Source organism: Papaver somniferum, chromosome 5 (assembly GCF_003573695.1).
Source record: "Papaver somniferum cultivar HN1 chromosome 5, ASM357369v1, whole genome shotgun sequence".
Lineage (NCBI taxonomy): Eukaryota > Viridiplantae > Streptophyta > Magnoliopsida > Ranunculales > Papaveraceae > Papaver > Papaver somniferum.
This window is the reverse complement of record NC_039362.1, coordinates 77,081,370-77,103,399: the sequence shown is the minus strand read 5'-3', so window position 1 is coordinate 77,103,399 and position 22,030 is coordinate 77,081,370. Positions and strand designations below refer to the sequence as shown.

Here is a 22,030-nt window from a genome sequence, read left to right as displayed (position 1 = left end):
GTCTCCACATACCTTTTGTTGATGAAGTTCCTCCAAGCTCTCCTCGGTAGATCTTTGTCTTCAATTGATGAACACTGTGAAGTCTAAAGCTCAACTACACATTTTGCAATGCATTCTTTCATTAACAGATCTTTTCAAACTTCAACATTCAAGTTGGAAAAGCAATGCCAAAAGTCCCTTTTTGACTTGATTCAGGTTGTGGTTGCAGAGCTTACTTGAATGTGAACTTGAATCAAGTTTGTGGGTAACGGTTGGGCGCAAATTAATTTTACTTTCATTGGGTACATCAAATTTGAGACGTCAGATTTTTCTTATAAGTTAAAATCTAACGACTCCCATATTTGCCCCTCACCATTAGGCGCATCAAACCTGAGACATCAAATTTTTATTTTAAAGTTAAAACCCAACGGCTCCGATATTTGGGTTCAACCGTTGGGAGCATTTTGAAAGTTGAATTTAAGAAACCATAACACTTAGCCTCTACAGGTGACGTGGCATTCAACTTGAAAGTTGACTTTGGATAACCGTAAAGGTTAGCCTAAGAGTTTCTTTACAGTACGCCAGGAAGACTTCGCCACACGATCTCCAACTGGACGACTAGATTTATATATGTTATCAAACACACAACCAAGGAATATTTTATGATCACGAAACTTGGTGTTAATCACCAAAATGTGAAACTTTTAAGATACGGTTTTGCTGTAAACAAATGACTCTTTGATTCCCTAACTACAAGTCAATCGACATAATAACCAGTAACATGACTTGTTTCCGCTCATCTAAGGTTATGCAAATCGAAATATGTTAATACCATTGTGTGAGTTTTATTGTCAGATTTCGAATAAACATACGGTAAAAACTGAATAACTTTTCTTGACAGATTGTGGGTGGCGTTATTGAAAAAGCGGTGGTATAACAACCACACCCAATAATTCGTTCGGAAATCTGTATGGAAAAAATCCAATATACTTCCGAGAGCACCAACTTAAAAACGATCTCAATCAAGAGATATATCAAAGAGTTTTATCTCTATTTCTCAATCCAATCATCAAATCAAACAGATAGAAATTTGTGACCCTAATTGAAGAGAAATAACTTGGACGGTACCAAAGACCAATGCCCAAGTGTCAATCAAGTTATATCCAACAAACAAGGTCATATTTACCAACTGATTGAACTACGCACAACCTGTGATATTTCAATTATATAAACTAATATAATGTGGAAAAGAAATAACACGGACACCAGAAATTTTGTTAACGAGGAAACCGCAAATGCAGAAAAAACCCGGGACCTAGTTCATATTGAAGACCACATTGCATTAAGCCGCTACATACACTAGCCTACTACAAGTTAACTTCCAACTGGAATGTAGTTGATCCCTAACCAAGTCTCACACCGATTAAGGTACGGTCGCGTTGCTTACGCATCTATAACCACGCCGGATTCAGCGCACTTGATTTTCTTAGTTGATCTCACCCATAACTAAGAGTTTCTACGACCCAAAGTCGTGGATTTATAAACAAACCTGTCTCACACAGATAAGTCTATTCTGATAGATAAATCTGTCTCCCACAGAAGTACCTATGAAGTTTTGTTCCGTCTTATGATAAATCAAGGTGAACAGGAACCAATTGATAACCGGTCTTATACTCCCGAAGAGAAGCCTAAAAATATCAATCACCTCACAATAACTTAACTATATGGTAGTAGAAGAAGTTACTGCGGAATCACAAAGTCTGAGATGAAGAACTTTGTGACTACTTTTTACATCTTACCTATCGGAGATAAATCTCGAGCAAATCTTAGATAAGATAGTACTCAACACGATAGAACAAGTAAGATTAGAATACGCAACTACAGAGAAAATGGTTGGATCTGGCTTCATGAATCCCAAATGAAGTCTTTAAGTCATTAACCTAATAGGGTTTTGGAAAAACCTAGGTTAAAGGATAATCGACTCTAGTTTGTAACTAGGACACAGGAAAGTGTCGGGATTAGGTTTTCCAGTTGCTAGAGTTCTCCCTTGTATAGTCTTTCAAATCAGGTTTGCTTACAATCAAAGCTAAGATAGCTTAGTAACAAAACATTCAATATTCATCGTTAGATGAACTCCTGATTTAAGATTCAAGCTAAGTCTGCTTTTAAAATAAAGCAATCAATCTCCATCGTTGGATGGTATTAGCTTGTTACATGCAAATGAAATATACCTTCATTTAGATATGGGTAACCATACCGAACACATGTATATTAAGTTGGCTCAATAACGGTTAACCGAAGTTAGCCATATGAACACTTTTGTCTTAACCACATTCATATAACACTTCTAGATCAAATATGATGATAAATCAATCATGAAAGATAATCAAATGAATCTAATTGTGTTTCAAATAGAGTTGTTTAATTGTTCACTATCTCATAGAAATATATATGAGAAAATTGAAACAAAATCAGATTGATTCGTAATTGTACAAAGTACTCATACAAGAATCAATTCATGAACATTAATCCACGGTTGCAAAGATTGCATTCCTTAATTCATAAATATTTAGTTCATGATATGAGAATCACACTTAACCGATTTTAGAACTTAAACCACCGTGTTCGCAAACCAGGTATGCAAACAACAGCTCCGGACCTTGGCCTTGTCCAGACGTTCGCAAACCATGCAAACAGTTGTCCCGGACCTAACTCAGGTGAAACCGTTTGTATACTAGGTACGCAAACAAGGTTCTCAGATATTTACAGGTCAAATCCTTCGCATACTAGGTACCCAAACAAGGTTCCTGGACCTGAATCATAACAATACAGTTCGCATACTAGGTATGCATACCGTGTTGTATCCAGACATGGTTAATTGTTTTAAACTCCCATTTCAATAATTGAAACATCCTTAGAAGACGAGAATAACTGTGTCACACAAACTATTAGCTTCAAATATTTCAAGGGATCGAATGATCAATACGAAACTTTCCAAATTCATCAAATGATTGTCTCACACAAATCATATAAGATGTTTCAAGGCAATTTTCACATGATCATATTTTAACTCAATATTTAGTTTCCAACAAATAAATTGTTTCCAACTAAACTTGTCAAGAATAATGATGAACATAGTTAAAGTTTATACAGATAAGTTTATATTGTTTCGAGAAATAGATAACCGAGATAAACTCAGCTAGAAATATCAAATGTGTATAATGTAAAAGTTTATATAGCTATACGACTTAGTCTCATTAGAAGATTGAATAGAATAGACTTCTGAGTGATAGATAAGTTTTCGTCTCCACATAACTTTTGTTGATGAAGTTCCTCCAAGCTCTCGTCAGTAGATCTTCGTCTTCAATCGATGAACGCCGTGAAGTCTAAATCTCAACTACACATTTTATCCTAATTCGAGACATAACAATGAGTAGGCTAGAAATCAAGACTATAGTTTTTGATCAACTAAACTTGAAAAACAAGCTTGAGATAGCAACGCTTGCTCTAACATTTATAATAAACAAAAACTTAACATCTGAGTAAGTTACAACTATCAATCAAATAAACTAAAATTTAAATAGCATGTGTTTTTCTTCTGCTTATATAAGAACACTTCCAGTATTTATTCATCACAAATAGACTTTAAAAGTCGCTCCCTGATCCCGAAGGTTCAAAGGGAAATTGGAGGACCCTTTATGCAACTTTACTACACATACAATGGGATGAAAATCTAGTGTTGCAAAGATTTCCTATTTATAGTATTTTACCAAGGATCTTTGCTTAGAATTCAACCTTCTGTCTTCTACCCTCAGTTCTTCAGGGGTAACTCGAAGTATTTTGTCTTACACCTATACAAGCGAAGTTTAACCTAATTAAGTGAACAATTTAGAAATCTAAATTTGACAATTCCACATTTGACATACCAATGCTTGTCTTTTCAGCCGAGCAATGCTCTAATGATCTCTTTATCACATATGGTTTTACAAAAAAGTAAAATTTTTGGCACCCATACAACCTGATTTTTCATGTATCTGACAGCTTGCTTTTATGATTCTGCATGTACTCAAATTTACTCAAATTAAGTACTTCTGTTGAAGCTTATGTAACAACTAATTTATTCTCTCTTAGGATGAACTGTGATGATTTTCAATCCCACATAATTGTTATCACAATAGTATCTGCACAAGAATGTCAGTAATACTAATTAACCAATTGATATGTTACTCCCCTTTTAATTTATACATTCTTTTTATTCTGCTAGATATATTGTTATCATGCATATATCATTCTCATACCCTAAGATAATGTTTCGTGAGTCTTGCGTGTCACAAGTAGTAGATCTACTAATATTGACAAAGGTTTGAAAACAAATCCAAGCCATGAAAGAACTCAAGTTCATAAGAAATGTACATCACGATCGAAAGTTGCCACTGAAAATCAATTTTGGGTAATGATTTTAAATCGGCAATGTGATCTGAAATCTGCTATGGACCTAAATTTGATAAGTGGCCCACTTTTTCCACTATAACCCAGAATATATCCCTTGATCCAGAATATTTTTCGTGATCCAAAATTTGTCTTGTGATTCAAAATATATCATAACCTAAGTTGTCATATATAAAAAAATATAACACAATAACCTAAAATCTCAATTGTTATGACCGAAAATGTCGCACGCATGCCCAAAATTTTCCGTTGAATCAAAATTTGGAAGAACCTAACTAATATTAATAAATATGAAATACGTTTCTCCGTCGAGGGTAGAAATTAAAAAAAAATAAAGAAGCTAAAAAACTCGTGACATATAGTGTGTGCAGAACATGCTTAAGGATTCAAGCGAAACCGATAATGGATTTTTGCTTGGCGTACATGTGACATTGGTGAAATCAAAGTTCATTATTTATATGGATCTAGTAATTTCAGCTTTCGAATAAAGGAAGCAAAAAAGGACTTCCCGCTCAACACCATCAGTCGAGAATTAACTTTTCGATTATAGGATAAATTCACTTAATATGGGTGCTCTTTGTATGCTCTATATAAATAGCGGCAAGACACCCACACATTTAACTAATTTTAGATTTTAATTTAATTTTGATTTTAATTTTATCAACTCATATGCAACACATATACTTCAAAATGCATGATGTATCCACTTGTATGTGTATCACATGAGGTACCCATAGATATGTATTGGATACTATATTTGGAGTACATTTTTTCTTAATTACAAAAATTCGGAGGATAAGAGATATTATTAATAACTTTTTAACATATTTTATATAGACTTTAATGCAATTTAATTATTTTTGGGAATTCATAATACATGTTTTTACAATCATTATATAAAAATCCATAGTCTTTAAGTAAATAACTTAACGATATCCAATTTTAAATATAAACTTTAATTCGTGAAAGGAAATAGTACAAAATCTCGAGGGTAAACAATAACATGAAATAAGAGACATTTTTTAATTTTATTACTTATATGTCTAATTTATTAGATTGGATTAAATAATGAAGATTGATTTAGTTTTTTTTTTAATTTAAAACCTTGATTAACCCCATGAACTGTAGGATTTCGTTCATTGATAGGCCTAACTAAGAGTTCATTAGCTGACTCAAAACTAACTCTAGCATATTATAGAGAGACTGGACAATCCCCAGCTTCTTTTAAGACCATGCATTCCATATATTTCACTTCATGATCTTCCATTAATCTTTCACTGGAAAATCTCCCTTTCGCTCCATGAAGTGTCCCTGGAAATCATGAATTATTAATTCAATTCCAGCCGTACAAGTTTCTTTGATAAAAAAAAGTATCCATGTTTTATTTTTAGAAAGTCCCTGTTAGGAGGTTCCCACCTTTGGACCTGCAGATTGGAGTTAGTTAGTAAGCCTGGATACCAGAAATAGACTGATTGCGTTAGTTAATAAGATTCGAAATTCTACTAATGGTAGTAGCACAATTAGGCTTCACAAATTTTAAAATTCATAGCACACCAATCTTTCCACATCATCCAAATAATTAGCATGAGCGAGTACAATCCAACATCATTCCTACTACTAGAAACAAAATTCACATTAAGGTCATAGGTGAACCAACCTATAATCCAATTAAAAACACTGGTATATGAAGTAGACATATTCACATTACTAATACATACACCCCAACCAACCTAGCCTAGCAACCTATAAACAAGTGTCCAACAGTCTCAAATGAACATCCGAATTCTGCAGTGAACATCACATAAACTGCAGTGGATATCTATATTCTGCTTGAACCTAGCTATTTTATCCATAGTTGGAAATATTTCTTTAAACACTTCCAAGTAAATGCTTTATTCATATGTGGGAGTTTGGTCTTCCACATAGATTTTTGAACTCCAATTGGCATTATCACCCGAGCAAGACTAGGAGAAGAAGAATTACTAAGTGTTATAAACATTTCTAACACAAAGCATCCCCTTTTTCATCAGGCATCCAGATTAGGATATCCTCTCTTAGCATGGGAACAAACACATATAGAATTTTAGCAGCATAATCATGTCCAAAAAATCAATAACAAGATAAGTGTTATGCTTTATAGTACCAAGAAGGAATAAGTCACAAATAAAAGTAATAGAACAAATAACACTCAAACATGTTGTTGGATTTGGAAGATGTTCAAGGACTGATTTAGCTTAAATTTAACTATTTCTTTTAAAGGTTGTAGTAAGGTGATTGAATTGGCGAGATACATTAAAAGGAGAGAGTACCAAGTATATTACCAACTTTTCCGTTCGACAACCTGTATGGACAAAACCTAATACAACTGTAAGTACACCAACTTAATGATCTTTGACAATATGTATACAGAGTTTGTATCTCTATCTCTTCTCAATCGTAAAGTCTATACAAGGGATTATGTGAACCTGATTGTTAAGAAGATACTTGGACGACCTCAAAAACCAATATCCAAGATCAATTTTGTCGTATCCAAATATTTCAAATCCGAATTTTGGCAAGTATGGAACTTGTTATCTATCTTTTAATATACTAATTCTACAAGACACAAGTACCGTAATCGATCTTAATTATATGGACGTATGTACTAGAATTGAATACATAATGCTTGTGTAGATCCTATTATAAAGATAAATAATATAATACGGAAAAGGAAAACACAAGACACCAGAGTTTTTTTAGCGAGGAAACTGCAATAATAGAAAAACCTCGGGACTTCATCCAGATTTGAACACCAAATTGTATTAATCCGCTACAAACACTAGCCTACTATCACACTTCAGACTGGAATGTAGTTGATACCGAATCCACCCTCCAAGCAATTAAGTTATAGTTGTGCTCCTTACGCCTCTTAAACCTCGTAATTGATTCCCTTAGATGGTGTCCTTTACAGCCTAAGAGTTGCTTCAACCAAAATGAAGATTTTGGATACTAATCCGCCTCTTCCAAATAAACCTATTTGATTTCCCTTTAGATCAAATGTCAAGGTTTGGAAATATGTTTGCAACGGAAAAAGTTAGCAAACCTCACAAATCTGAATCAATTACACTCAGTTAATTGAGAATCCTGGATTCGTAACTATATCTCAAGAACAATCTCGAACTAATCAATTAAGAATGGTTTTCAGATATCTATCTCGAGGAATCACAAAGTCTGAGACGAAGAGAATTTTGTGATTTATATTTATCTTGCCTAAAAGAGATTTTGAGAACCTCGATAACAAAAAAACACGATCAGGATACACAAACTATCAAGGAAAAGATAATTGGACTTGGATTCACGAATCCCCGAGTGAAGTCTTTAAGTCGTAGACCTAATTATGTTTCTCAGAGAAAACTTAGGTCAATAGAGGACGACTCTAGTAATCAACTAGGACACAAAGTGTCGGGGATTGAATTTCCCAGTTGAATGATCATCTTAATTTAAAGATGTTCAATACTGAGGGTTGCTTAGGATTCAAGCTAAGATAACTTGAGATTCGCGCAAGCAATTTCTCTGTTTAGATGAAACTCTAATTAGGGGTTTCAAGTAAGCATCTGAGAAGTTTTTCTTGAAATCATATAGAAAAATATACACAGTGGTTCGGGTATGTAAACCATGTGTAATGATAGTTCTTTGGAAAATATACCTTTGAACTAATAAGCAATATCATGTTAATTTAAAAACTTAAGAATTTAATCTCGATGCAATACACAAAGTTTTTTTATTGATTATAGATGTCTTAGAGGTGTTAATGAGAGTCATAGCAATGCTAAGCATATCTAAAAAATAAGTCTTTGAGCATATGCTCAAACATTCAGTAGGACGTTGGTGAAACAGTTCGTGAATCGTTGAGTCAGTTCGTGAGTCTGGGAGCTAAGGTTCATGAACCGGGTTCGCCAACCGTTAAAGACTCATGAACTTCAGGCGTTACAGTTCGTGAACTGAGTTTTCTAACCGTTGGGATTTTCACAAATTCAGATCACCACGGTTCGTGAACCTGGTTGGTGAACTGTCACACTCTAAACTTAAGGCTTGCGAACTGGTTCGTCAACCTTCTTGTATTCCAGAAACTCAGATATCTAGAGTTTGCGAGATGGTTCGCAAACCTACTCTGAGCCGAAATTACAAAATATCTGAATTTCTCTCTTTGATGTTTGAAACCTTCCCAAATGATAAAATCCTTGCTTGGACAATTTTCAAATGATCCAAAATATTTGTTCTTGAACAATAAATTATTTCAAACTAAGATTTAAAAGGACCAATGAACATCCATTACTTGAATCATATTTCGAGATGATTAATAAGATAATCTTGACTCGAAATTTCTTCTTTGCAATAAATCTACAAGAAGTCTTCCGACATAGTCTCAAATAGATAGAATAGTAAAGCTTGTGAGTAAACTGAATGTTTCCAGTCTTCACATACCTTGTTGATGAAGTTTTCCAAAATGTCTTCGTCGATCTTCAGTCTTTGAGGGTGATGTCTGATACTCGACTACCAATTTCTACACCTAGTTCGAGACTTGACTTGGTAGACTAGAAATCAAGATATAGTTTTGTTCATCTAGCATTGACAACAAGCTTGAGATAACAAAACTTGTGGGTTAAACCGAGCGGTACTCTTGCAATATACCTACATATAACAACCTTTAATTTCTTAAATAATTTTTTATGCTCCAATTCTTTTAGTAATAATGTAAAAAAAATTGAAAAAATATACGTAGTTTACTGTATTCCTTATCCTCGAAAATTTTGAAAATCGATGAATCCCATTATCAATCATGGTTACATGCCGATACAGGTCCATATATGCCATATCATATCCGTGTCTGCTGAAAATGATCCAAGATTTTAAGTTTACATATATCCGTGAATATCCGATATAACCAACATTCGGCCGTATCGACCCGTATCCGTCGATATGTGCGGATGACGATGGATATAAAATATAAAAGATATATAAACTTTAAGGCATGCTCAAATGTTTTTACCAATTTAAAAAAATAGAAATTAAAATTCTTTTGTTGGAAACACATATGAATTGGAAATAATAAAATTTCTTACACCACGTGATAGACGAGAAGGAACCTACAAAGGCTCATTTATCTCTTACGTGTATCCACTACATATAGTGAAAGGAGAGGGTACCAAGTACATCATCAACTTTTTCGTTCGGAAACCCGTATGGACAAAACCCAATATAATTGCAAGTAAATCTAAACAAAGACTCTTGAACAATATGTATGTAGAGTTTTTTTTCTTTCTCTTCCACAATCAATATGCCAAGACTTAAAAGTTCATGAACCTGACTGTGTAGAAGAGTTCTTGGATGATCTCAAAAATCAATATATAGTCGTGTCCGAATTAAGAGGATCCTATATCTAACAAGTACGAAACTTGCAATCCATCTTTCAAGATACGAATTCAACGAAAACAAGTTTTGTTTTCGATCTCAATTAATATGGACTTAAACTATCTAGATTGATTACGTACTATTTGTGCTATTATTATAACGATAAAACGGTATAATATGGAAAAGGAAAAACACAAAATACTAGAAATTTTGTTAGAGAGGAAAACTGCACATGTAGAAAAATCCTCGGATCTCATCCAACTTTGAACACCGAATTAACCATCCACGCAATCCAATTGCAGTCATGTTCCTTAGCCTCTTGCACCTAGCAAGATTCCGCGCACTTGATTCCCTTAGTTGAAGTTCTTTACAACCTAAGAATTGCTTTAACATCAGTAAAGACTTTTGATACCAATCCACCTCTAACGAATAAGCCTATTTGATTTTCCTTGATTTTTCAATTTAGACTTGGATTTTTTTTTTGTAGTAGACAAAGTCCAGCATACCTCACGAATCCAGAACATTTATACTCGGTTAGCTGAAAATCCTGGATTATTAAGCACCTCCCAAGAACAATCCAAACAAGTCAAAGAAAAGTTTAGATATCTATCTTGATGAATCACAAAGTTTCAGACGAAGAAAATTTTGTGATTTGTATCTATCTCGTTTCTGATATGAGATTAGAAAACCTCAAAGATCAATAAGAATAAGATCCAGATACAAGAACTATAAGGTAAAATATATCTGATCGGGCTTCACGAATCTCTAAGTGAAGTCTTCAATTCGTAACCTAAAATACAGTTAATGAAGAACCTAGGTTATAAAGGATGACTCTTGATTAACAACCAGGACACAAGGGTGCCATGGATTGAGAAATCCCGTTTCAAAAGTATCCCTATTTATAGATTTTCAAGGATCTAGGTAGTTTTGAATTAAAGTTAAGATAATTTTCTATCCAAGCAAACACTTTCTCAGTTAGATGAAATTCTCATGTAAGCATGCGAAAAGTCCTCCTTGAAATTACATAGAAGAATATACACTATGGTCCAAGGTTGTGGAACCGTGTACAATGATAGTTCATGTTGGAAAGTATGCCTATTGAACTTACAAGCATAAGTGGTGTTCAATAACACTTAATAATTAACCATGATTCACAAGCTCAAGAGATTTCGTGACCAAGGCTATCTTAAAAGTGTTATTGAGAGTTGTAGCAATGTTAAACATGTTTGTAAAATAATTCTCGAGCTTCTGCTTAAATCAGAACTTGGCAGGTATGCGTACCAGGTGTACATACCTATGGACAGTCCATGAACTCGGGAGCCAATGATACGCTTACTGGGTATGCATTCCTAGGCCAGTTTGCAAACACAATCCCCAGAACTTAGATCGACATGGTACACATATCGGATATGTGTACCTATCCTATTCGCGGAACTCAAATGTCTGAAAACTCTCCTTAAACGATTTGAAACTTTCCCAGTAGCTACATATAATGAATATCATTTCTTGGGAAATTTTAAATGATCAATCTTGAAATAAAAATAGTTCGTGAACAATATTTTTTTTTAACCAAGATTGTTAAGAATCTAACCATATTCGAGAGATTTATCAAGACAAGCTTGGCTCAAAATTTCTTCTTTGCAATATTAAATCTACTAAAATCATACGACATAGTTTTATAAGATATAATGGCAAATATCGTGAGAAGGTATGATGGTTCAGTCTTCACATGCCTCTTTGTCGATGAAGTTATCTCAAAGTCTTCGTTTGTTCTTCCGTCTTCAATCTTCGAGAGTTCTTCTGTGATATCTGATACTCAACTACGATATTCTAATCCTAGTCCGAGACTTGACTTTAGTAGACTATAAATCAAGATATAATTTTGTACATCTAGCATTGACAACAAGCTTGAGATAATAAAACTTGCAAGTTCGATCGAGCATTGCTCTAACATATATGATACCCTCCAGAGCATCAAAGTCAACAATCTACTAGCTATTCAAATTTCTAAGAATAAGTCAACTCGAGCTTTAATATATTTTCACGTTATTGTTATGGCTAGTGGAGGTAATGAAATATGCTCAGTAATATCTAATGTAATAGTTTATTTGAATTGCAATATTTTGGGATTCAATGGTTTATCAGCTTTATTTAACTTATCTATTGTACTTAAAATTGTAGTTAAACACTTAATGTGTGCAAAATTATATAATGGAGGTCGCCAATACCTCGTTTGGCCAGTACCGATTAGCATCATCGATACCGAGGATTGGTATCTAATTAAGGCATCATCGTCTTTCGTCATATAGATTTGCATATATTAGATTTTCAAAAAAACTTTCAAGGACAATAAATAAGTTAAGTAAAGATGATTGGATAATAGAATACGAAAAATACTATACCTCAAATAAATTACGGAAATGCTATTGGGCCCCCTACTCTCCTCCCTGTCTGAAGTGGCGAGAGGATGTGTACAAAAAAGTAAAACCACGTGGTTGTATTTCTTTTCCCTTCTTTTATTTCCTCTTTCCCCTGCATCTATTCTTCCCCAAATCTCTCCATCTGATCTCAATGTCTATCTCATCTTCTTTAAAAAAAAAAGTAAAGTAAAAATAAAATTAGTAACTGCATTATCGAAAGGAAGTAACCCTTTAATTAAACCAGAATGAATATTATCGGTTAATCGACTAATTTTGATTTCAAGCATTGATATATAGATACAATGAAATCCCCTAATCTCACAGTTAGATTGCAACAATTTTTTCCTTTTGTTTGTATGCATCTGATTATCACACAGAAAGGTAACCGTTACAAAGTGAACAATTGATTTTTCTTTTTAAATTTTCCATTCCTTCCATTTAATCTTGTATCAACCAATTGATTGATGATCCCTCCATATCACAACTTTTGTCAATCGATCTATGAGTGTATGTATCAGCAAGAATATTTTCTTGATTATTTTTGCACACATCTGTCTATGACTAATCTTTAATTAAGTGAAAATTGTTTACTTCAGACATAAACCATGACAATCTTAATCCAGCAATTGACCATGACAACCTACATCAAGAAGTCCATAAGATTTTGGAACAAAATTATTGTAGCTAAAATATTATTTATTAATGAAAATCTTTAAATTTCTAGAGGGAGGACAAGTTTAGTTTCATTATCAGTCATATGATGATTATTATCACATAAAAAACAAATGAAAATCATATTCAATTGAACAACATCGAGCAATCAGAAGTATTTTTCGCAAGAGGAGAAAAATCAATGGTAAAGACGAGACACATAGGGGATTCAGAAATTTGGGGAAGAACAGATGAAGGGGAAAGAGAAAAAAGAAGGAAGGAATTAATAAACAACTCACGTGGTTTAATTTTTTATACACATCCTCTCGCCACGTCAGATAGAGAGGAGAGTAGGGAGGAGAACAACTAGCGGAATAACATTTTCGAATAAATTATTACATTAGATATGACTGAGCACATTTCATTGTCTCCGCCGGTCATAAAAAATGTGAAAATATATCAAAGTTAGAGTTAATTTTTTCAAAATTTTAATAACTAGGAGACTGTTGGCTTTACTCTTCTAATTGGTATCATATAAATAGAGGATATGTATTGGTGCGTGATTAATCTTCAAAGGATCCTTCTCGTCTTTCTCGTCTGTCAACACTCATGCATTGAATGCTGGGATTATTGGTCGAAGTTCCATTGATCCCCACTCTTTAAAAAGATTAATCATTGAATGATATTGGATGCATTTGTTCGCTTAAATAACCAAATTTTGATTCATCGCGTGGATAATGAGACTATGTATCATCTTGACTAATAACATTAACTAATAAAGCCAACTTGTTGTGTTGTAAAAAAATTGGATCTTATTCTCTAGCACCACGATCTTGATTTTGAGTACTAATACCATTATCAGGAATGCCATAACCAAAACGACCTTTTCTTGTAGTATAACCTTATTCTCTTTTACTTTCGCCTCCACTTCTAATTTCATTTCCGATTTCGTTACTAACATTTTCTTCAAATATATAAATGTTCCAAGCCTGAGCGTTTAAACCTAAGTTATTTAGGTATAAAATTTGGAGTATGCCATAACGTTTATATACTTTTATATTCTATATATCTATTAGTATCTGGTGGTATTGACGGATACGGGTTAATACAACACAGATATGGCGGATACGGGTTAATACAACACAGATATGACGTATATCAACATATACACATCGAATACCCGAAAATACAGATAAGTAAAGGATCTTAGATCAGTGTCAACAAATACAAATTCGATACGAAATATGGCAACCATGATTATCAATATTTGGAATCCGTATCTGTGAGGGGACGCACACGAATATTTGACTTTACAATATAAAGCCCATATATTACATGCCCAAGAAAGCGTTACCAATCAAAACCAGTCATATTCAACAATTGGTCTCTTAAAACTGTCGCTGCACATAGTAATTTTGGTCCGAATCGAGTACGACCAAATGAAAGCTGTAAGTCAGCTAAAGAACACCACCTAATTTGCCGCGCCAAAAAAAACTTGTTGGAAATAGAAACGCAAAAACTGAGTGGACATGTGAAGCGGCCATCCCCACTCATATGCATACAACGCATACATACATCCATGCATGGCCATTAGGAGGGTCATAGCTACTCCTCAGCATGCGTTGCCGTTTAAATATTCTTTGTTTCTTGCCTCAATTAATGCCCTTTTTGACCGCTTAGAAAGTAGTGAAGTAGTAGTAATAGAAATTAAAATTAAAATAAGAAGAAAAAAACAGTAGAAGAGAGTGAGAGTCTGTGAGTGAAAGTTAGAAAGAGAAACGGGAAGAAAAAAAATTTCAGAGAGGAGGAAAAAAGCAGAACAGAGGAAGAACAGAACAGAGGTATTTATTTCTCTCTTCTTCCTTCTTCTTCTTCATCTTTCTGGGTTTTCTTTTTAATTTTTAATTTATAGAAATATGATTTTTTTTTTAAAATAAATTTCCTTCATTGTTCCTTAAAGATTTATATGTGTCGTTATATCTACTTATTTCTCTCACTTGTCTATATCAAGTATCTGCCTGCTGAGAAAACCCAAAGATCTCTCTTATCACGGTTTTTTTGTCTGTTTGACAAATCGTAGTAGCCATAGATTTATAATCCTATCTGTCTATCTTCTTCTTTGTTTTGATTTTGGGTTTTTTATGTTTCAGTCCTTCTTTCTGTTTCTCTCTTTCTCTTTTTTTAACAAAGAAGAGAGAAGAAGAACAGCAAAGGGTTTAGGTGTTGAAGAAGAACATTTAACAGCAGCTGAGTAACAGTAAAGGAGGGTGTGAGAGGGATTTATGTCGGCTAGTTTTAATCTGGTGATTGGAGGAGCTCACGAGCAGCTCAGTTTTTCTTCTTGTCTTTCTTTTTCATTTTCATCTCTCTCTACAATTTTCTTCATCTTCTTTACACTCTGCATGCAATCTTGGGGACTCAAACAAGCTTTGCTTACCGATTCGATGCGTTTGAGATCTAAACGGTATGCTTTGAATTTTTGATACCCCTTTTTCATTTTAGATCTGGGTTTTCAAAGGGTTTTTGGATTTTCATTTTCATTTTTTTTTTGGATTTTTATTTTTTGCAGGATTGGTTCTGGAGTTGAATGCTTTGGTGGTTTTTTAATAAAAAGATTTCTCTATCTCTTTTTGTTCTTAAGAGGGGTGCCGGTACTCACTTGATATTCTTCTTATTCAAGGTTTTTTAAGGGGCTTTAGGGTGATTCTCAGAGAGTAAAGTAATTACATTTTAATTTTGGATATTATTGTTTTCGATTTTGGGGGATTTTGGTGAGGATTTTGTCACTTTACTTCCTCAAAAAATGCCTGGTCCTCAGAAACAGTTACTGAATCAAGATAAGGTCTGCAAGATAGAGGTAGTATCAAAACCAGTCTGTACTGAAATGGATGTTGAAGAACTCCAACAACAGCAGCAGCAGCAAAAGGACGCAGTCAGGAAAGTTAGGGTCTTTTGTTATGATGCTGATGCCACAGATAATTCTGATGATGACGACGAAAGAGTTGAGATTAGAAGTGGGTTTTCTGGTTACAAGAGAAAAATTCAAGAGATTCAATTTTCATTGACCCCATATGGTCCACCAGTTACTGCTGATGAAATCGAGACTTCTTGTCAAGACAGTAGCAGCAATGCAGCTGCTATTGCTAAAACCCCAACTAAAAGGGTTTCCAGAACTCCTCATAGAAAGAGGAGGAGGGTTTCAGGAAAATCAACACAGAGTCCATCTGGTATGAAATACAGAGGGGTTAGACAAAGGAAATGGGGAAAATGGGCTGCTGAGATTAGAGATCCTTTCAAAGGTGTTAGAGTTTGGCTGGGTACTTTCAGTTCTGCTGAAGACGCTTCTAAAGCTTATCAAAATGCTGCCAGGAAGCTTGAACTACGAAAAGAAAAGTTAGATGCTGCTTCTGAGATAAAAGATGATGACGACAACTATACTGTGGATTCAACCATGGACTCAACCACCTCCGCCACTGGTTCTACTTCTAGTCTGTATGTTCCAGATGAATCTGAGAGTCTTACATCTCATTCATCACCTTCATCGGTTCTTGATGTATCAACTGCAGCGTCAAATGTGGAAGAGCAAGTAACATCAGTAAAGGAAGTAAGCGAACCGATCACAGTGACAGAACAAGTGGAAGAACAACAGCTGCAAGTTCAACCACAAGAAGAGAAGAAACAGGAGGAAGTGCAGGTGCAGCTCCCTGTCCCTGATTTGTTTAATGAACCATTGATCCCAGCATCAGTAGAGCGTGAATTGGACATTGGCTTTGAGCTTGATTCATTCTTAATGAATGATTTCGGTCAAGTTTTCGATGACTTTGGAGACTGGGATGATTTTCAATTACTTGGTTTTGAAGAGGAACAACAAAATGATCTCCTAAATTTGGACTTTGATTTCAAAACCGAAGAACTGGCTTGGATGGATGAACCTCTAAATCTTGCTTGCCCACAAGTTTTGCAACTTTAGATTACTATTACTTATGTTTAGTTTGTTATTACTACCTATTTTTTTATTTTATAGTCCCGGTTTATAATACAATCTCAAGAACTGATATAAACAAGTTATTAGTTCTTGAGAAAGTTTAAGTTTTCGTTGCCGAGAGTTTGTTTCATCTTTTGTTAATGTGTTACTGTTGAGAGGATGTTCTGTAAGGAGAATGTGAACTTGGGTTTTCCTGTGCTCTTAGAGCAGTCCCATTGTTCTCGTCTCTTCTTTTTAGAGAGGAAATTACTGTTTGTTTCTCTGGTTCTAATGTGAAATCCAAAGTTTTTTCCTCTCTTTACTTTGTGAGCATTATGTAGTGAATGAATGGTGCAGGCTTTGCCTGCTTTATCTTTTGGTAATGTGATCGTCTCTCTGCCATTGTAAAACAGCTATGGACATGAAGAAAGGACATAGAATTTCAAGTATTCTTTAGATTGGAGTAGTTGTACATCTGAAATTGTTACTGTTCTTGTTCTTAGACTTTGTTGAGGTTGTTGTTCTTTTTGGTGGTCTTAGTGCAGTGAAAGTGAAAATTCTTTACAATTCATATCCAGTGTAGCATTAGGTGAAAAGCAGAAGATTGTGTTTGGTTTCTTCTCTATTCTTTTTGGCTCCACCCATTGTTTTTCAGGTCTGATGAGACGTTTTTAAAGTTCATGAAAACACAGTAATTTCACATTAGCTTGTTTTCTTTCAATTACCCTGTTCCAAGTCTTCTTACTTGGAGTTTTCTCTGATTGGTTTTAGTTCCTATGTTATACAAGAAGAATCTATGGTTTTCTATGTAATCATGGAGGAAGCTTCATGTCTATGTAAATCTGCATCTAACCACTTGACAAAATGGGATCTATATGAAAAAACCAGTTGACACCTGAAATCTCTGTGTGAGCTGCCTACTCATTCATACGTTTAACTTAGTACTACGGGTAGTGGTGAAATCGTGAGAGGAGGGTTGCATAATGCTGCATATATATGATAAATAATAATGAATGAATGCATACTGGTCGGGTCTGGTGGTACTAGAAGTTGAAATTGATTCTCAACGCACCACCTAACTTTCTCAGTGTTGCATTTTAAAAATTGTGTAGTGAATAGTGAGTGATGCTTATTTTTTTTCCTTGTAACTCGTGGGCACGTGCGTCCCCATTATTTAATGTTTTTTTTGGTTGAAGACTCGAGGGGAAATAGAGCTGTTGACTCTGATGCACGTGCCCGAGGAAAATCCACTTGTTTGTGAACAGTCAGCAGCTTGCGTGTAAAGATGATCCACATCGTGAGAGTAGGTGCTATGTATTTGGGCTTCTGCCTTGAAATCTTGGTTATAAACATGGAAGATGCAGCTAACGATGTTTCACTTACCATGCCGACGGGACTCTGTCAAGTTCTAAATCTGAACTGTTGCGGATTTAATGCTTGCAGCTACTAGATTATGTCGCAAAAATGATTAGTTCATCCAAAGAAACCAAATTGATTAACCCTCCCAGACAGGGGCGAAACCAGGTTTTGAGGTATGGGTGGGCAAATTGTCGACATGCGCATCTTCAAAGGGATGCAGGTGGGATAAATGGCTAAAAATAAGCTGATATAGTTTAAATTGGGTTTGGGAAGCAACTACCCTTCAATGTGGCTCTGTCCTTGCATCTAGAGAAGTTTTTCTTGTATATTCCTTATCATTGATCTCGTTACATAGCTAATTTTTACAGCTAACTTAACACTTCACCTTCCGAGAGATTTCCCAAAGTTTATTTAGAGGGAAGTTGCTTTTGGTTAAAATTTAAGATCTTAAGTTTGACCTTTTCTAGTACCTGCAATGTTACACATACAAATAGTAAGTCTAGCCAATTATAGAAAAAACATCTTAAATATACTAAAGTCTGCTCAGGAAATGGTGTACTATTTTGGAGAACTGTGGATATCACGATAAAAAAATTATAACCAAATGTCGGTATCCAGAAGTATTTTTCTTAAAAGCCGCCTGCTATCATTTTCGTCGAATTTTTGTTGGTATTTTCAACTAATTCTTGTTTGCAATATCGACCCTACTGAACTCTGCATGATTTGAGAATAGTTCCAGGAGTATAGTCTAATGCAGGAAATCGAGTAGTCAACTGGTGGCTGCTAAAGAAAATAGAAGAAAACTCTAAACATGATATGTCATTCAATCTCTCTTTCTCACTATCCACTATAGATGGTGTCGACCGAATCAACAAAGCTAAGTGGGGCAGTGGGAAGTGACATCTCCCTTCCTTCGCTACCCACCAACTAACCAGTGGCCATGAAACTGTACACAACATAATTTCTGGGATTTTACTTGGTCACCGCCTGACCAATTTGACCACCGTTTGCACATTTGTTTTGGAAAGCCCGGTTCATTTTAGTTTCCCAAGAATCAAAACCATATAAGACATGCTATGTCCCTGAACCAATAAGGGCAGCTCGATTGCTGATTCGGCCAGTCGGCCTGCCTGCATCCTGTACAACGTTCCAATGACAGCTAAGGGAGACGTCCTCTCCTGTCCTATGCGGTGTGTTTTTCTTGCTCTTTCTGCATTTTCTTGTGCACTGTGTCCCAACAGCAAGACTGTATAAAGAGAGCAAAAACCAACACGTATCAAACCTATAATAAGTAGGTATCAAATGTCATGTCTATTGGTTGTTGGGGGAGGCCATTTGAGAAAAATTAACTACCTTGGAATGGTCAATTGTAATTGAGGACTCATCGCAAGCCCCGATAATTGTCTCTACTGGTTCTCTGTATGTTATGTCGTAGTTGGGTACTGTAAAAAGAAGCCTCGTTGATCGTGCAACGAAGATTTAAACAGAGAGACCAATAATCCCGCATATAATGATATGGTAAATGAATAAATGAATGATCATCTGATGAGAACGAGATCTAGGCTGTAGTTTGTGTACATCTTTGAGGGCCGACAATTTTTTTCATTATGGTATTTCATGATATTTTGGTGGTAACTATAACCACTTGATTCATGCACCTAATGATATACAGTATCAGAATGATAGAATCAGCATGCAATCTGCATTCTGCAGTGGGGATTGAGTTCTCTCATGGACTCATACTTCAAAAAATTTGCTTAAATAAAATGTTGTGAACAGCTAAACTCTAAGAAAATGTGTGTTTGGCTGGGGGAAAATGAAAACAAGATGTCCCTTTTTTTTTTTTTTTGTTTTTTTACTTCTTTTGAGTTTTGGTCCTACGAATTTAGAAGATAAAAAGTGAAAGCCGGTGGTGATTTTTGGCTTCCAAGAAAAGCTCATTACCGGTTTTGGGGACTAATCATAGTGCTTGGGCTACTTCAAATGTTTATGCCTTTATCGGTTAACAACTCGAACTTCGGAATTACCGAACAAAAGAGTCCGTTACACTCAATCTGGCGGGAGGACCAATGTACGAAAACAACATTACGTGAATATGTGGCAATAATTGTGTCAGCTCCAAGACCTTGTTTGTTTGCAGCTGACTCGGCGTCTGGATCTGAGTCAATTCTTGACTCGGACCGAGTTAGCAGTCAGACCGTTTGTTTTGTATTTTGAGTCAGATCTGATTCGATTTCTGGCTCAGACATAACCCATGACTCGGACCCATTTGAGTCAGGTAACAAAATACCCCTTCCTCACGAGACCAAACTACTGACTCACATTTTTTGAGTCAGATGAGTCAGATCTGACTCAAAACAAACCCATCGAATCAGATCCAGATGAGTCAGGTGATTTCACTCAGATCCAGATGACTCAGATCCAGACGACTCAGATGAGTCAGGAATAAACAAACATGGTGCTAGTCTCCTCCTATGCATTAAACGGTAAAATATTAAAATCTACATTCTTTTTTGTTTTTGTTTTTGAAACATGTAATTAAATAAAAGGAAATTAGTTTATAATTTGTCGTGACCCTTGTGGGTACCACATATCCACGAAATCATGGAATAAAATTTGACTAATAAAAGATAAGATTGCCTGATCCCATATTTTAGTTGATAAACTCCCTGTTTGACTTCCATATGTCGCATGATTGGCTAACCAGTCTGTCGCTTGATTTCCTTCCCTGTTGTGCTGAATAGCAGCCTGCAGGATCTGTCTAAATCTGATTTTTATTTCCTCAATCATCCCTGATATGTGCCAAGGTGGGGGAGTAGATGAAGTGATGAAACGCAGAAGGTTTTCTGAATCGGTTTCAAAGATAACTCTTGGCCATTGCCTTTCTGTTGTTGTTCTTGATGGCAATAGCAGAGCCCAAGTTTCTGCAGTTGTAATTCCTAGTGGCTGAGCTAGAGCAATTACAGTTCGTACATCAGAATCTTTGCATACGAACCCTACTCCCGCAAATCCTGGGTGACCTTTGGCTGTTTCATCTGTATTAATCTTAATCCAATTTAATGTTTGGAACGGACCATCCTACCGATATTGTTGATATCCTTTTGTCCCTCGTTGGGTGGTTAAATATCGGTGCGTCACCTGGTATGGTTGGTGGTAAAGAGTGTAAAGCCTCGTAGAATTCTTGTTGCAGTTTATGAGCCCATGCTAGGATTTCTTCTGAAGTAGTTTGCTTTTGTTGGTATATTAGGTTATTCCTAGCTAGACATAAGGTCCAGAATAGAAAACAGAAAGAGGAGATTACAAATGTTGACGCAGGTTGTTGAAGGATTTGGGAAATGGTTGTCTAAGGCGTTAACGTGAAAGTGTGTGTGTGGGGTGGGGGGGGGTGGGTGGGTTGGTGGTGGTGGTAGGTGGAATTGAAAGTTGAGTGAATTAAGGTGTTCCAGGAGGTACTTGTTGTTGGACAATGAATCATAAGGTGACTTGCCAATTTTGGATCAGTGTTGCATCTGAGGCATATGTCTGAGTTGGTCAGATGGATGTGATGTAAGAGTGAGAAGGTTGGTAATCCTTCATTGATGGATTTCCACAAGAAAAGCCGAATTTTTGACATGGTAAAGTCCATAAGAATTTGGTAGGTGGTAAAGGGGTTGAGTTGGTTGACCATGGTTAAACATTTGTATCCCGATGAGGTAGCTAGTATAGTTTCTAGATTTTGAGTGTGGCCAGATAATTTTGTCCTAGGGGCTGTTTTGGGGAAGATGGATATTCATGTTTTTTTGGATTATAGGGTTGGGGAGGGTGCTTAATTTTTCAT

At 35.4% G+C, this 22,030-nt stretch overlaps 1 protein-coding gene across 2 annotated transcripts; it reads left to right on the top strand.

Moving 5' to 3' along the window:
• Positions 1 to 14,556: 14,556 nt before the first annotated feature.
• Positions 14,557 to 17,231, top strand: LOC113281968 (ethylene-responsive transcription factor ERF118-like). 2 transcript variants are annotated; one of them, XM_026530883.1, is made up of 3 exons: positions 14,557 to 14,731; positions 15,041 to 15,354; positions 15,460 to 17,231. In XM_026530883.1, exon 3 carries the CDS (start codon positions 15,694 to 15,696, stop codon positions 16,858 to 16,860), a length of 1,167 nt encoding a protein of 388 aa, XP_026386668.1. In that variant the 5' UTR covers positions 14,557 to 14,731; positions 15,041 to 15,354; positions 15,460 to 15,693; the 3' UTR covers positions 16,861 to 17,231. The 2 variants fall into 2 exon arrangements, with proteins under 2 accessions (XP_026386668.1, XP_026386669.1); XM_026530884.1 differs by lacking the exon at positions 14,557 to 14,731 and having other exon boundaries at positions 14,805 to 15,354.
• The last annotated feature ends 4,799 nt before the right edge of the window (positions 17,232 to 22,030 follow it).

Bases quoted from the DNA above. Each gene is read 5' to 3' on its own strand.
- LOC113281968 (XM_026530883.1), top strand. From the start codon at position 15,694: ATGCCTGGTCCTCAGAAACAGTTACTGAATCAAGATAAGGTCTGCAAG.